Here is a 14,825-nt window from a genome sequence, read left to right as displayed (position 1 = left end):
GAGTCGGAGTTGCGGGAGAATTTCCTGATTAGGAAGAGTCTCCAAGACTGCGGAATTATCAGATCAGCACCGCCCGCACCCACCGACTTTGTATCGATTACAACGACTCAGCCCTGCTCTCAAGATAATCTGATCTACGAGATCGGAAACTGTGTGAAGGGAACAAACAAAATGAAGAGTCTCAGGCGCGACTTTTCCGCAGATCCCTCGACTGCGAATGTCACCAGCAAAGTCTTCGTCCGCTCGACAAAAAGTGGAAAGGTGCAAAAGATTGTTCGCGAGCTCTACTTAAGACAGGATATCCCTTGTTCGTCGAGGTTATGTACAACATGTCCATCAGTCGCCCCGACGGACGCGAATGGGAACAGTGAGAAAATCCTTCAATTTACATTTTAGAAACCTCTTGCTAATGCGAAGCGCTCTAGTTGTGCAATTCGTTCTCTCCGAGCAACCTGCAGGAACAACTGCCTTCCCCCGCGGACATTACATCGTACCTGATACAAATGCGCTATTGAATGGCATGGACCTATTTGAGCATACGGGGGCATTCTATGATGTGATTATTCTTCAGACGGTTCTGGAGGAGCTGAAGAATCAGTCTCTTCCACTGTACAATCGATTGCTCGCCCTGATCAAAACCGACGAAAAACGGTTCTACCTTTTCTTCAACGAGTTTCGCCTTGAAACACATGTTAGGAGGGGCCAGGATGAGTCGATCAATGATAGGAACGACCGAGCCGTTAGAACAGTTGCGAAATGGTACATGGATCATCTGCGCGCAGTGACGAAAAGCAAGAAGGAGAAGTCGCTCCCAGCAATAGTGGTCATTACGGATGATAAGGAAAACCTGCGCAAGGCCAAAGAAGAAAACGTGACGGCCTTGTCTTTAGAGAACTATGTCAGTGGCCTGGAGGATGCGGATAGATTGCTCGACATGATTAACGAGTCAAGAGAAGCTCGGGAGGCGAAGGAGTCCCGGGGGGAACTTTTCTACCCAGAGTACTATTCAATGTCGAAAATGGTGACAGGCCTCAGGGCCGGAAACCTACATCAAGGAGTCTTCAATGTCTCCCCTTACAATTACTTGGAAGGACAAGTTAAGGTCGCGGCATTTGATAAACCTCTGATTATCATGGGCCGTCATAACAGCAACCGGGCTATCTCTGGAGACGTTGTTGTGATTGAAGTATTGCCCAAGGACCAGTGGAAATCTCCGTCAACAAAAATCGTGGAGGAAGAAACTGTCACGAAGAATGACAACGCCGAAGCCGGTGACAACGAAGCCGTCGTAACTGAAAAGGAACGGAGAGCACTACAGGAGGAGGTTAAACAGGCACATGGAAAGAACATCGAGGGTCGACCACAACCGACCGCAAGGGTTGTCGGCGTTGTGAAGCGAAACTGGCGCCAATACGTTGGAACCGTGGATTCGACTTCAACAAGTAGCCAAACCACCGGCCGGCGGCAACAGAATGTTTTTGTTCTCCCAATGGACAAGAAAGTTCCAAAGATCCGGGTTCGAACACGGCAGGCTACGGATCTACTGGGTCAACGAATTCTGGTCACGATCGACAGCTGGAACCGCGACTCTAGATATCCAACTGGACACTTCATTCGGACCCTAGGAGAGTTGGAGACGAAGGGGGCCGAAACAGAAGCGTTGCTACTCGAATATGACGTGCAGTACAAACCCTTCCCGAAGTCCGTACTGGATTGCCTTCCTTCAGAGGGCCATGATTGGCGAGTACCAGAAAGTAAGGATAATATCGGTTGGAGAGGGCGCAGGGATCTCCGGGACCTTCTCATTTGCAGTATCGATCCTCCAGGATGCCAAGATATCGACGACGCTCTCCACGCACGAAAGCTGCCGAACGGTAATTTCGAAGTGGGTGTCCACATCGCGGACGTCTCCCATTTCGTTAAACCTAACAACGCCATGGATCTTGAGGCTAGTGTTCGGGGAACGACAGTCTATTTGGTCGACAAGCGCATTGATATGCTTCCGCACCTTTTGGGCACAGACTTATGCTCTCTCAAACCGTATGTGGAACGTTATGCGTTCTCGGTTCTATGGGAGATGACGCCGGACGCAGAGGTTGTTTCTGCTGACTTCACAAAGTCTGTAATTCGATCGCGCGAAGCCTTCAGCTACGAGCAAGCACAGCTGCGGATTGATGATTCATCGAAGACTGATGAATTGACACAAAGCATGCGCACACTGCTCCATATGTCAAAGATCCTGCGCCAGAAGCGCATGGATGCTGGTGCACTCAACCTCGCATCCCCGGAAGTCCGCATCGAAGCAGACAACGACGAGGTCGGTGATCCACTCGCGGACGTCAAGACCAAGGCTATGCTCGCGACGAATAGCCTTGTCGAGGAATTCATGCTTCACGCCAATATCACTGTCGCAACCAAAATCTACAACTCCTTCCCTCAAACCGCCATGCTCCGAAGACACGCCACACCCCCACCTCAAAACTTCGAAGAGCTCATCAACCAACTCACCAAAAAGCGAGACATGCGCCTCGACGTCTCAAGCTCTGGTGCGCTCGCTGACTCCCTCGACCGCTGCACCGACCCCCAGAACCCCTTCTTCAACACTCTGGTCCGTATCCTAGCCACCCGCTGTATGACATCAGCCGAATATTTTGGTGCGGGCGCCCATGCCGAGTCTGAATTCCGCCATTACGGTTTAGCCTCTCCCATATACACCCACTTCACCTCCCCCATTCGGCGGTACGCCGATCTCCTCGTCCATCGCCAACTCGCTGCAGCGATCAACTACGAAGGTGAAGACGGCCGTGCCACAATCGAGGGTTCCATCACTCGCAACCGTCTCGAAGACATCTGCCGCAATATAAACTACCGCCACCGCAACGCACAGCATGCCGGCCGCGCTAGTATCGAATACTACGTCGGACAAGCACTCAAAGCGCGCAGCGAGAAGCTTGCCGCGGACGGAGTCGACAGCGGTATCGAGGAAGACGGCTACGTCATGCGCGTTTTCGAGAACGGGGTCGTGGTTTTTGTTCCCCGATTCGGTATTGAGGGTGTTGTGAGGTTAGAGGACTTCGTTTTACCGGGTGATGAGGCGTTGCGCACTGTTGAGGAGCGGAGAGAGCTTGTGCCCAGGCGCGAGAGTGATTTTGATCCCGAGGAATATACGCTTAAGATTTCCGATAAGGGTCAGGAGCAGCGGGCAATGCTTGTTGAGCTGTTCCAGAGGGTCAAGGTTAATGTAAGTTCTGTAAAGGAGGAGAGCGGACGGGGCGTTGGAAAGAGGAGAGTTCGGATATTGATACACTGAACGGCAATAATTAGATAGGTTTGTTTAGCTAAAAAGGAACGAAAGTGTCTTTGCGATACGACATCGAGTTATAATTCGATGGTTTTATTGAGGACTTATATCGGATGGCGTCTGATGGGAACAATTGAGAAAGAGATACATTTCCACAGTGCAATATTAAGGTGCACGTACACCTATGGATAATATCAATGTGCAGTGTCATCTTTAAAGTCTAAAGCTAAACTTCTTCTATTACTATCTACAATCGATAGGTGACCTACTCTGAATTAGATATCTCAGACCTTGTTGGCTGCCACCATCCGGCGGATGAGTGTATGGGGTAACCAGATTGCAGTCTTGGTTGACAACTGCGGATGGCCTTCAACATTCCTGTTGTTACCAGTTTCGCTGCTGTGCTGCTGTAGAACAACACCTTGGCCATTCTTGTCTGTATTTAGGGCAGTTACCGACTGCTCTTGCTTAGCTCGAATATTGTCTCCCACCTTCCAACCTCGCACTATCCAAAGACACACCGCAGCAGCGATGTACATGAGACCGGTGAAAATCTGGACATGCAGGTAAACACGATTAATGGAGTTGTTATCTCGCAGTAAAAGTGCTATGGGCTCTGCAACGGTCGTTGGTGGGACGAGGACGAGCCAGGTGATGCTGAGACCACAAGGCAAATCCTTTAGGTCGATTATTTCCGCCAGCACTGGCGCTACAGTAGCCCAGTACGTGCCTGCTACCGTGCCAACGAGAACGGCAAAGAAAGAGACAACACCCATATTGCGAGCAAAAGTCCAGATTACTAGACAAAAAAGACCACAGAGGAAAGTAAGAAAGGTCGCAATATTGATCCGGCCAAGCTTATCACTGAACATGCCCACAAAAGGTCGTCCTAGACCCTGCCCAAGGTTGAGTAGGGCCCCAATGATACTGCTCTGATGAGCGGACAGACCGACGGAGACGGCAAAATTGGCCATACTAAATAGGATGGCGACGTAGCCGAGCATGCTGAAAACACCCCATGCAAGAAAAAGAAGGAACTGAGGCCGTTTGAGCAGTGGGAGGTGGAAGGCTCTGAAACGGCTTCCGACAGCTTTATTGCGATCCCTGAGTAAGTTCGCACATACCAGGTTCACAACGCAGGCAACTATCCCTAGTATCCGGAAGGCCCAGCTGAGCCCTAGTCTTGGTATTATCGCACCAACCGCCAGAGAATAGATCAAGCCGCCCAACCCAGACCCAGCGGCGTTAATTCCCATAGCGAGGCCTCGCCGACGATGGAACCATTGCGGTGTAATCCCAACGCTACCAACGAATAAAAATCCCATACCCAACCCAAAGCAAACGCCTTGGCTAAGAAATATTTGCCACCTCTGCGTAACGAATGAAGATCCTATTAGACTGAGCGTTTCAAAGAAAACGCCCATATTTAGGACCACCCTGGTTCCAAGGAGGTGGATGAGGTATGTGGCCAAAGGTGCAACGAGGAGGGCACAGGATATGCTTAGGCCGCCAGTAAAAGCATACATTAGAGGTGATGTGTTCGGAAACACTTCATTGGCAAGATAGTGAGCAAGGAACACACCGTAGCTCTATGGCACATGTTAGCATCATCATAGCATGCGCGAACTTGTAATACCAACGCTGTTGATTCCCCATGTATGGGCGTTGATCCAGAAGACACTGGCAACGCAAACCCAGCCATATCCACCATCCGGCGGTAGGTCATCTGCAGCTTTCTCTTGCGCAGCTGTGGTTTGCTCATGGTTTAGGCTCCTAGGGCGTATTTCCTTGGAAGATTCCTGTAAATGTAGGTCATTGTCATAATCGCGAGAGCGGATTATGTCGATCGGAGTGTTATCTGCCATGGGTAGTGGCTAAGATGACCAGCGGATAGAGAGTAGAAGAGGCGGTTTCCTGGGCCTTCGACATGGGCAGCGTTAACCAGATCCGCGCAAGACTCTCTGGTGCCCTAGGGAGAAAACCGCAGCTATGTATACGGCAAATTGGATGAAGAAAAATGCGACAGACGGAGGGAAAGAGCAGAGACGAATCCCGGGGAGAAGAAGGAAGCAGGGCCGAGGTGGCATGGAAAAATTATAGAAGCTAACCGCAAGGCTAGCCTCAAAGCCAGCCTTTTGAGGCCGGCGACAAGTCCGAACGCACGCTAACGAGACTACCATTGGTGCCCCGCGCCGGCCATCTGAGGTGGGTTTGGGCCTTGGGGTATGGAGTTCGGGCCTCAGCCATGGTCGAGGCGGATCGGCAAAGGTGCCGGTTAAGCGTCGTGCGGAGATCTCTATGAGCGGCGGAGGCGAAACAAGCCGTGACAGTGACAGGAAACACTGTTGATTTGATAGTCGATTTCCCATGGCATTCGAGAGTAGTTGTCTCGGCCAACGAGAGGCCGCGCGCAGTCTATACTGTATACCGTATAACTCACGAAGCAGAGGGTGGAGGAAGGAGCCGACACCCGGATTAGGAAGGCACGACCATTCAGTACGCTAATCTGGTTTAGAAGACGAGTAAAACAGTGGTGCTCGTCACGTGAAATGACCGTTGCGAGTCTCATTTCTGCCGGTTTCTTGGGGCCTGGATATTATGCCCCGATCGCCTCGAGAATGGCTGACGCTTTGCTAAGGCATTGGTCAGCGATATGCAACATCACGGAGAACAGGGTCTGTGGCATCTCTGCAGAACGCAGAGGTGGAGCTGATATGCTTCGCAACGTGCAACACCCCTCACGTGTTTGCACTGTTTGTGTTTTGGTGGCCATAGCTCCTGTATCGCCCGAGGCACCGGTCCCGACCCCAATCCTGGTGCTTGTTTACAGTCATTTGCGACAACAGCCATCAATATAGCTTTTCTTTCATTTTTCCAACCTCATTGCCTGTTGAAACAGTTCCTCACCGACTGAGAAACGGCCCACGTTCATTTGTACCCAGTTCCAACCCTCTCTTTCCATTTCCTTCTCTCCCAGCCACCTCCTTGACGTTCATTGGTCCTATCCACGTACCTCATCGCCGACATCATCCAGACCGACACGACACGACCTGTCACGTACCACCGGTACATTTCCTGTTTCACGCCTATTCTCGTAGTTGATATGATATTTAAAAACATCGATCTTCGTCCAAAATGATCCACAGATCTTCTCTTCAGCATAACAAGGGCAGAGATTCCCAGCGGAAGGTTACTCCGCCCGGCCCCTCATACATGTCCAACGATCAGATCGGTGAGTCTGCATTGCTGGCCCAAGTCTTGGCATTCTTCATGCTCTTGACACCACCTTGAGCTTGATTTAATTTCGGAATTTTGCTCTCTCCCGTGACCTTTTCCATGCTCATGAATTGTCTGGTTTCTTCCCTGCAGCGACTTATTTAAAGGACCTGCGAACCAATCGGCCGACACGTCCTGGTGGTTCCCGACCACAACCATCCAGAACAGAATCACCTTCAAAGCCTCGAGACGAACTTCCAGCACGCGCTACATCTGCCATGTCAATGTACGGACATTCGAGAGCGGCTTCGGCAGCTCCGCCAGCCGAGATCGAACGCCCACGTGCCTCCAGTGCTCTCTCGAATCATCGACCGGTCTCGTTCCGAAGCTCTGTAGGTACCTCAACCGGTCGACCATTAGTTCAAGAGCCCAGGGTTGTTCCTGTCCGAAAGAATGTCTCCCCAACTCGAGCCTTCTCTCGTATCTCGCCGACTTCTCAACCGCCAAGCTATCGCGAGAGCCCTCACCGACGGATAGAAAGAGAGGAGGCAAGATCTTTACGTGACGCATTGCAAGGTATGGAGGTCAATGACGAAATCCGAATCCACGAAGATGCACAAAACGAAGCTACGGAACTAGTCTGGATGCACCAAAACCCAGGACTTCAATTCAAAAACCCCTATGCGCCCTATCGTAACCCAGACGTGAATAAGCCAGGCGACAGCTCCGAAGAGCAGAGCCCACCACAAGAAAAACGAAATGGATTTCGAAACTCCTGGCGTGACAGTCATCGTCTTTCATTCAGAGGTCAACCCACCAAAACTGGAACGGGGTCAGACACCACTGACTTTGGCGAGGAGAGTTCAGTCCACAAGAGAAGCGGGATCCCAAGAAAGAACCTCAAGGTTAATTTTGCACTCCCGCGCGATCAAGAGCAGCCGAGCGATGACGGCTTAGGGCTTGTGGGAGTTAACTGTGACTCGTCACGAGGTATTTTTAGGAACCCGAAGGACCAGATATACGAGGAGCCTGACCGCAATGACGACCAACGCTCTATGCTCTCAAAGTCCGACTCCTCTGTGCTCCGATCGAAGCCGCGCAATGCACTTCCCCAAGGGTCTCGGCCTTTACCAAGCCGCTTTGGCAGCATTCCGTTCGTTGATAAGCTGTCTCGCTTCGAGCTTCATAGACACCCTCCTACTCAATCGCGAAATCCTGACTACAGAACCAACGCACCCTCTCCACCCATCCTCGATGTGACACAGGAGACCAGCGAATCGGTACCGACAAAAGATGGGCTTGAAATCCGTGGCGACGACATTAGGGCGGCTACGAGCAAAAGGAGGTCAGACCGCAGCTCGAAGCTCCCGATGCCAACTGCGGTGAGTGACCGCACTGGTCGGCCTATTGTCAGCTTCGACCCGACTTGGAAACCCACAGAAGCACAGAGCCCACCGAAGAGAGAAATACCGGAAATCCAAGTCCCCGAGTCTGCTCCTTCGCCGCCACCTATTGCGGTATCTGAACCACCCTCTGTTCCAGTTATCAACATAGCAGATGAAAAGGAACCCACTATAGCAGAAATTGGCAAGTCCCGAGAGCAAAAACCAAGTCCAAAACCGGATCGCCAGAGGCCCAGCAGTGAGCTCAGCAAATTCTTGCCATCGCGAGATCGTTGGATGTCTACATACTCTCGTGCCGGCGTTCCCACTGCATCGTGTGAATCGTGCTCACTTCCCATTGCAGGGAAAGTTGTTACAGCTGCAGGGACACGCTTTCACCCAGAGTGCTTTATCTGTTACCATTGCCATACTGCCCTAGAATGCGTTGCATTCTACCAAGAGCCAGATGCAAAGCGGGCGGAGCGGCTTGCAGATCCTTCGGCGGACGAGGAGGCTCATTCTTTGAGGTTTTACTGCCACCTTGACTTTCATGAATTATTCAGTCCCAGATGCAAGAGCTGCAAGACTCCAATTGAAGGAGAAGTGGTTGTCGCTTGTGGTGCCGAGTGGCATGTCGGCCACTTCTTTTGCGCTGAATGTGGCGATGTATGTATCCTCCATATTTCATTTGAAATTTTACTAACCATCTCTCAGCCTTTTAATTCGAATACTCCATTCGTGGAGAAAGACGGCTATGCGTGGTGTCTGAACTGCCACTCTCGCAGGACTGCCCCTAATTGCTCGGGTTGTAAGAAGCCTGTTCTTGATGACATTGTGGTCACGGCAGTAGGTGGGAAGTGGCACAACAACTGTTTTGTCTGCCATGAGTGCGGCGATGGCTTCGGTCCTGAAGGTCGGTACTTTGTCAAGGAAGGCGAGCCGAGACGAACCGCTAAAGGCCGGATCATCGGAGGTCCGGTTCAGCTGGCCGTGTGCGAACGATGCGAAGGCATCCGATTGAAGTCTTCGCCCAGGACATGACCTTTACAGGCCTGATATCTTATGTCAGGATTTATGACTTAACGCAAAACGCAGCGTCCATTCGTATTTTACGCAACCCTAGATTTGGCATGTGCGAGACGTCTAACATCTTTCTGTCATTCATTGATTCTTTTTTTTTTTTTTTGTGTCTACACCCAATTGCGTATAGGCAGGCGAGTTCTACGAGTCAATGGCATTTGGTGGGCTCTCTTTTTGGTTTCCTTTCTTCCAAGTCATGTTGGTGAGGTTATTAAAGATTTATGAAACGAAATATTCGATCCACTTCGATATAACCGTAAATGCTAGCTCAGAAAGTAATTTGTAATCCCAATAAGAACTCCGAATGGACAGAAAATAGGCCTGTCTCTCCTTAGCCGCATAGTATACTACCAATCAAATCCACTCCGGATTACTCTTCCTCCTGAAAACAGCCACATACTTGTTCCCTTTGTTCCTCGTAACCTTCTTTCCCTCCTCCGTAGCATCCTTCATAACCCTTACACACTCATCCTGCTCCAATTCCTCCTCCGTCAACCGTTCAAACAGCTCCGAGGACCCTTCTCTCTTCTCCGGTCCCATTTCTTCTTCTCCCTGTTGCTCTTGCCCCAGTTTCTCTTGGTCGTAATATCCAAAATGCCGCAAAATCCAATAGTGGTACTCCTCCACATCCGTAATCGTATACAGCAGTCCCCCAGGTTTCAAACTATAAGCATACTCGGCATTCAGCGACTCGCTCACAATCCGCGCCTTGTGTTTGCGCGCCTTGAAATGAGGATCTGGAAAGCATATGAAGATCTTGGATAGCTGGCCGCGCGCGAAGAAGTTGGGTAGGAATTTCATCGTGTTGGCGCGCAGCGCCGTGATGTTTTGGTATCCACCTGGGATAATGGTGGTAGGGAAGGTTTCGTCGGAGGCTGACTCTGTTCCTGGGGTGCCTGGAGTGTCTGGAGCTGCAGCCGTAGGTGGCGCTGGGGTCGGTATTGAGGAGGTGGGAGGCTGGACTTGGAGAAGTTGCTGTTGTTGGTTGCGGAGGGCTTTGATGCGGGCTGTTAGGTATTCGGCTACTTGAACGCGGATTTCCATTCCTATTTTTCATGGATACTTATTAGTTATCCGTATTTGTACAGATGGGGTTATATCATGTTTGAATCAGGGGGAAAACATACCAACCATAAGGGTATCAGGGAGAACTGGCGCAAGCCCGACAAGCAATCCGCCGAATCCACACCCAATGTCTACAACCTCGACACCCTTAAGCAGATTTCTTGCGCCGGCGAGGTTCGTCTGCATGGGGTCGGGGTTTGTGAACGCCGGGAAATGCGTGCTCCAGTCCATATGTGCTGGGGTGAGGGGGCTATACACAGCGCAAACAAACAGCCCGTTAGCATTAACTCTTGCAATTGAAAAGTGCGAAGTAAAACATATAGGAAATTAAAACATACTAATTCAACATATGGTCAGAAAATGGATTCGCATGAGCGCGTTGCCGGTAGTATTTCTTCTGAGGCAGCTTCAGGGCCGCTGAGGCGGGGGAGCCTTCGCCAGACTCTGTTGAGTTCGCAGCGGCGAAATTTTTGCGGAATTCCTCGCGCTTTTGTTTTTTGGCCGATGCACCCATGGCGAATTGTAGATCCTCTTCCTTGGTGTCGTGAATTGGTGCAGGCGGGGTTGTTCGAGTTGTAGTCGCCGGGCGGAATTTTTTTTGCGGCCGACGGGGACGTCACTTTACCGTAGGTACCTAGCGGAGCGGAGGGACGAGACTTCCCCGCATCCTCCATATCAACCAACACACTGTATCACAACGTCTCCCCCCTTCTCCGGGTCCAAAATGAAGGAATTACCTCCAGGGGCTTTCGCTTTCCCCTACTATTACTCTTTCCCCCCATTCTTCTCTCTCCAGCCAAACGCTAGCACCCGTGCCGTCCAATTTCAGCGCTGGTCCAGCCTGATCCAGTCTTGGTGCCGACAGCACAATGTATACAAGCTCAATCTTGCCGAGGCCGTGGATTCAGAACTCTTTCGGAACGCTCAGATTTCAAAGCGGCTTAGCGTAAGCGATGCGAGGACGGTGCTAGCTTGGATGTGCAAGGGCGATGAAGAGGGAGGTGGGGGGCGGAGGGCAGAGTGGGTTGACGGGCCTAGCAAGACTACGGCGTGGATTTGGTGGAAGAGGCCTGAGGAATGGGCGGGAATTATTGCAGACTGGGTATGTGGTTGTACTACTCACTCAATCTATTTGGTTGAGATGCTGACGTGGGTTTATTGGTGGCTGTAGGTTGAGAATACGGGGCAGAAGAATGTTGTCCTTACTGTTTATGAGCTGATTCAAGGGGAAGCGACTATTTCGCAAGGTATTTTGGCTCTCGGGCAAGCGATCTTGATGTTTGTGAGACTGATGTGCATAGAATGGCATGGGATGGACACAGAGGCGATGATGCGGTCCCTGAACGTCCTCGTCAAGCAGGGGAAGGCACAGGTTTTCGGCAGTGAAGGGCAAGAGGGAGTGAAATTCTTCTAGAGTCGACCCAAACGAGTGTCCATTCAAATGCTACAAATCGCCAATTATTCTGCAAACGGATATGGGATACACAAAACTCCAGACAAGACAAGCCATGATCACATGCAGGTATCGTAAGTGAAATATCAAACACTGCCGGAGCACCAGCTTACTCTTCAGTTTGCTCCACCATTTCTTCATTGAGTTCATACTCTCCAGCGGCCCGCCGCTCCTGCGACATGGCCATGTCGAGAAGCCAATCAACCCGGACAATGCGCGGGGTTTTGCCCGTATTTTGAACCAGCTGCCTGAATCGTGGCCACAGCTTTTGGTGCTCGGCAGCTACGCTACTGAGAAGATAAATTTCCTTTCGGTTTGATTGGTGCTCGTCGTCGCTTTCATCATCACTCTCCTCACGGGGCGCTTGGTATGAAACACGGCCTCGGAAAAGGTTGCAATCTCCCCCGTTGGCATCGACAATTGACTTGAAAGCATCGAAACCTCCTCGAATAGTTTCGATGCAATATATGTGATACCCTCGGAGAAGCTTGTTCTTGTTCGTTTTCGCATTGGACTTAGCCTGTTCCAATGAAAACCCAAACCGCTTCTCGGCTTCCTTATCGATAAGGAGAAAGTTGTCTGTGTCTAGGAGCTCATTCTTCTTCAGACACTGTGTAATGAAATCGATTTGGACAATCACCGGGCCATAAGCAAGGGCATTAACAAATTTGGGGGTTCGTAAAACAGACGGGGCAGCGAGATGGGAGCATTTGCGCGCATCTTGGACGACCATGATACCGAGCTCCCGAAGTTGGCGCTTATCCGTGTTAGCAATTTGTATATACCTAGAACTAGGGGAATAGCAAACCTTATCGGCGTCTTCTTTCTTCATATTTCCAACCCATTTTTGGTAACCCGTTATGAGAAGATGCATTGCAATAGGGGGTTTCGAATTCTTCTGCCGCTTAGCTTCTATGACATTCTCTTCGTCACTCTCAGTCTGGACCTCCATTGACGATCTTTTCTTGTTATTGTTCAGGGTCACTCGATCTTCGTCTGTTTTCCGTCGACCACCGTAAATTACACCACCGACGCGTTTCTTCTCCTTCTCGTACAGAGCAATGTCGGGTGCTATGTCATGCAATTTAGCAGTTGCTGCGTCCTTCGATTTGCGACTGCTCGTAGAGGACGGCGTGTCGTTCTCCTTGCCATCAGACGCGAGACGAGAGCGGGCAGGTGTCTGTAGGCTTTTGCTCTCCGTAACCTTCCTCGACTTGCCAATCCCGGGAGTAGCATTTGTTGTGTCAGAAACCATATTCTCATCAACATCCGAAGCCTTCATAGCTGCAGTGTTCTGGTCCCTGTTCTGCATTGCTTTCCTGAGGCCTGCAGATGCCGAGACTGTTTCATCTGCGAAAAACATGCTCTCGAGGCAAGACCTGTCTAACCGGGTTTGGCCCACGACTTCGCCTAGGTTCGTTCGCCGGGGAAAATAGGTGTACCGAGGGTCAGAAACGGGCAGCAATTTCCACTTCGCGTAGCATTCTTCCAGCCAGAGATGGTTAACAACGTGCAACCCCCATTCTCTGGCTGCATTACACTTCTCACTATTGTCGTGTGCAGTCACTAAATGTGTGTTTTCCTGTCTCAGTGTCTTGGTGCATTCAGCACCTGTGGCCGAAATTAGATTCTCTAGGTAGGATCGCGCTTCCCCAATGTAGTTAGATAAGCTGATCTTGAACCCTTCGAATCCTGGGATGGGAGTTCGTGGTACGGGATAATGCAGTAAGCGTCGATAGGGCGACGTCCAAGTGTCGTATGTCATCAGATGATAAAGCCAGGAAAGATTCCCTACGTCCTTGTTCAATCTTGACGCTACGCGATACGCAAATCCTTCTCTGTAGCGGCATATTAAAGTAGTTGCCTTTGAGACTTCGGAAGTCATCTCGCCGCCACCATCTTTAACGAGTGTCGAAATAGTCTTTTGGAGGTGTGAACCGATCCCCAGGTCCGAGGAGAGCATAACGATCTTCCCATGAAAGACGTTAAGCTTGGGTTTGACAGGGGATGTGATGGGAGTTGGTAATGTGGCTGGCTCTGGGGTAGACGCCCCGATGATGTCGCGGTTCTCTGTGGATCGGATTGGAGCATCTGGCGCCGAGCGAAGGATTTCAGGGTTCGGAAGTGTATAAGGGCGTTCATCGATGCGTCGTCCAAGTTTCAAACAGTCATCAAACCTAAGAAACAAGTAAATACAGGCGTAATCAGAATGAGGATCCAGGGGTGAATAGCGGTTACCAATGAGGAAGAACGATCTTAACGCTAAGGTTTCGGTTCTTGACCAACTGGGCCTTGTCGGAGTCGATAGTCAAATCAACTAGATGAGTACACATTTGAGTGACCCTAGGGTTGTAAAGACCTCCTTTCGCCAAAACTCCACCGATGATCGCGTCCTTATCGCCCTCTGGGATATCCCCGCACGTAACCACAACGTCATTTAAGAAGAGCCTAGGATCAGGACTATATTGCCGAGGGTTGGCAAGCTTTCTCTTTGACAGCGATGCTTGCATCCACTGAGGCTTAACAACGGGGATCAATGCATCGTTGGCAGAATCGAATTCGGGGAAGTCGATGGTGGTGGACATGATGTGGCTAAATTCAGCGAGATCTGGGAATTCAGCCGGGGGTTCATAGACGACTGGTTCGCCGCCATTCTCTTCGAGCGTAGACGCGAGCTGAAACCAAATAACCATGTTAGATTCTAGAAGATTTATTGTTTTGTTATTCCGTACGTACCTGTTGCGCAGTATCCAGGCTAAGGTCTTTGGAGCATACTATGCAGACCCTGCACTGGTCAAACAGCCGGAAGTTTTCGTCTTGGTGCCCCATGATGGGAAAACACCTGCGATGGGTACCGATAAGGGTTTCAAACTGATCAGCGCGTGGGGAGCGAAGAACCGGTTGAGTGTTGTGGTGGGATGGAGCTTTAACACGGCCTCGCGATGATAAGAACTCAACAAGTCTGGGTTTGTTGCCTGCAGCTGTCTGAATTTGAGGTCAATTGTGTTGGTTACTTCTGCAGATGCGACGCGCTTGAGACGCGCCAATAGACACCAGGTCACGTGTAGGTATAGCTCTTGCCTAATTGAGCCTGGCATCAATCCACGATAATCTATCTTCGTGCCTCTCAAAGAAACATGGCTTGTTTGCCCAAGATTGTATTGCCATATTCATTTGCCATTATGCCCCTGGCCTCCATTGCGCATTCTGCGCGCGAGTTTGACTCCCCGCGGCTCCTGTGTGGCTCTTGATCGGCCAGTCTGGAGAGCCTCGGCTCAACTCTCTGGGGGCCCTGCATCGGCAACGGTCAGCCAATGCGCTCCCGAAT

The 14,825-nt window shown here is 50.7% G+C and overlaps 6 protein-coding genes across 6 annotated transcripts; 3 read left to right on the top strand and 3 right to left on the bottom strand.

The window, feature by feature from the left end:
* Positions 1-171: 171 nt before the first annotated feature.
* ASPSYDRAFT_32634 (exosome catalytic subunit DIS3) lies at positions 172-3,310 on the top strand (the record flags this gene model as incomplete). The annotated part of the gene is made up of 2 exons (XM_040844996.1): positions 172-367; positions 426-3,310. 2 exons carry the CDS (start codon positions 172-174, stop codon positions 3,308-3,310), a joined length of 3,081 nt encoding a protein of 1,026 aa, XP_040701292.1.
* A 275-nt stretch (positions 3,311-3,585) lies between these two features.
* Positions 3,586-5,166, bottom strand: ASPSYDRAFT_90769 (MCT family MFS transporter; the record flags this gene model as incomplete). The annotated part of the gene is made up of 2 exons (XM_040852382.1): positions 3,586-4,890; positions 4,942-5,166. The coding sequence occupies 2 exons, from the start codon at positions 5,164-5,166 to the stop codon at positions 3,586-3,588; spliced, it is 1,530 nt and encodes a 509-aa protein (XP_040701291.1).
* A 1,270-nt stretch (positions 5,167-6,436) lies between these two features.
* Positions 6,437-8,940, top strand: ASPSYDRAFT_59001 (LIM domain protein; the record flags this gene model as incomplete). Its single annotated transcript, XM_040849619.1, has 3 exons — positions 6,437-6,533; positions 6,671-8,565; positions 8,614-8,940. 3 exons carry the CDS (start codon positions 6,437-6,439, stop codon positions 8,938-8,940), a joined length of 2,319 nt encoding a protein of 772 aa, XP_040701290.1.
* Positions 8,941-9,136: 196 nt separating this feature from the next.
* On the bottom strand, positions 9,137-10,784 carry trm8 (tRNA (guanine46-N7)-methyltransferase). Its single transcript, XM_040839850.1, has 3 exons — positions 10,383-10,784; positions 10,107-10,294; positions 9,137-10,025 (listed from the first exon to the last, which is right to left on the bottom strand). Exons 1-3 carry the CDS (start codon positions 10,556-10,558, stop codon positions 9,334-9,336), a joined length of 1,056 nt encoding a protein of 351 aa, XP_040701289.1. The 5' UTR covers positions 10,559-10,784; the 3' UTR covers positions 9,137-9,333.
* On the top strand, positions 10,689-11,711 carry ASPSYDRAFT_46636 (ESCRT-II subunit protein VPS25). The gene is made up of 3 exons (XM_040847278.1): positions 10,689-11,146; positions 11,216-11,291; positions 11,346-11,711. The coding sequence occupies exons 1-3, from the start codon at positions 10,769-10,771 to the stop codon at positions 11,456-11,458; spliced, it is 567 nt and encodes a 188-aa protein (XP_040701288.1). The 5' UTR covers positions 10,689-10,768; the 3' UTR covers positions 11,459-11,711.
* On the bottom strand, positions 11,480-14,760 carry ASPSYDRAFT_46634 (BRCT domain-containing protein). The gene is made up of 5 exons (XM_040847277.1): positions 14,234-14,760; positions 13,736-14,172; positions 12,311-13,674; positions 11,618-12,259; positions 11,480-11,571 (listed from the first exon to the last, which is right to left on the bottom strand). Exons 1-5 carry the CDS (start codon positions 14,324-14,326, stop codon positions 11,489-11,491), a joined length of 2,619 nt encoding a protein of 872 aa, XP_040701287.1. The 5' UTR covers positions 14,327-14,760; the 3' UTR covers positions 11,480-11,488.
* Positions 14,761-14,825: the final 65 nt, after the last annotated feature.

Source organism: Aspergillus sydowii (assembly GCF_001890705.1).
Source record: "Aspergillus sydowii CBS 593.65 unplaced genomic scaffold ASPSYscaffold_7, whole genome shotgun sequence".
NCBI classification, from domain to species: domain Eukaryota; kingdom Fungi; phylum Ascomycota; class Eurotiomycetes; order Eurotiales; family Aspergillaceae; genus Aspergillus; species Aspergillus sydowii.
This window is presented reverse-complemented; position numbering and strand designations above follow the sequence as displayed.

What these genes read in the sequence shown, in the direction of transcription:
- trm8 (XM_040839850.1), bottom strand. Translation starts at nt 10,558, where the DNA reads ATGGGTGCATCGGCCAAAAAACAAAAGCGCGAGGAATTCCGCAAAAAT. An exon ending in TCTGACCATATGTTGAATTA is followed by an intron (nt 10,295 to 10,382) that starts GTATGTTTTAAT and finishes CGCTGTGTATAG; the next exon opens with CCCCCTCACCCCAGCACATA. An exon ending in CCCTGATACCCTTATGGTTG is followed by an intron (nt 10,026 to 10,106) that starts GTATGTTTTCCC and finishes CATGAAAAATAG; the next exon opens with GAATGGAAATCCGCGTTCAA.
- ASPSYDRAFT_46636 (XM_040847278.1), top strand. Translation starts at nt 10,769, where the DNA reads ATGAAGGAATTACCTCCAGGGGCTTTCGCTTTCCCCTACTATTACTCT. An exon ending in CGGGAATTATTGCAGACTGG is followed by an intron (nt 11,147 to 11,215) that starts GTATGTGGTTGT and finishes TGGTGGCTGTAG; the next exon opens with GTTGAGAATACGGGGCAGAA. An exon ending in GGAAGCGACTATTTCGCAAG is followed by an intron (nt 11,292 to 11,345) that starts GTATTTTGGCTC and finishes TGATGTGCATAG; the next exon opens with AATGGCATGGGATGGACACA.
- ASPSYDRAFT_46634 (XM_040847277.1), bottom strand. Translation starts at nt 14,326, where the DNA reads ATGGGGCACCAAGACGAAAACTTCCGGCTGTTTGACCAGTGCAGGGTC. An exon ending in GCCTGGATACTGCGCAACAG is followed by an intron (nt 14,173 to 14,233) that starts GTACGTACGGAA and finishes ATTTGGTTTCAG; the next exon opens with CTCGCGTCTACGCTCGAAGA. An exon ending in AAGATCGTTCTTCCTCATTG is followed by an intron (nt 13,675 to 13,735) that starts GTAACCGCTATT and finishes CTTGTTTCTTAG; the next exon opens with GTTTGATGACTGTTTGAAAC.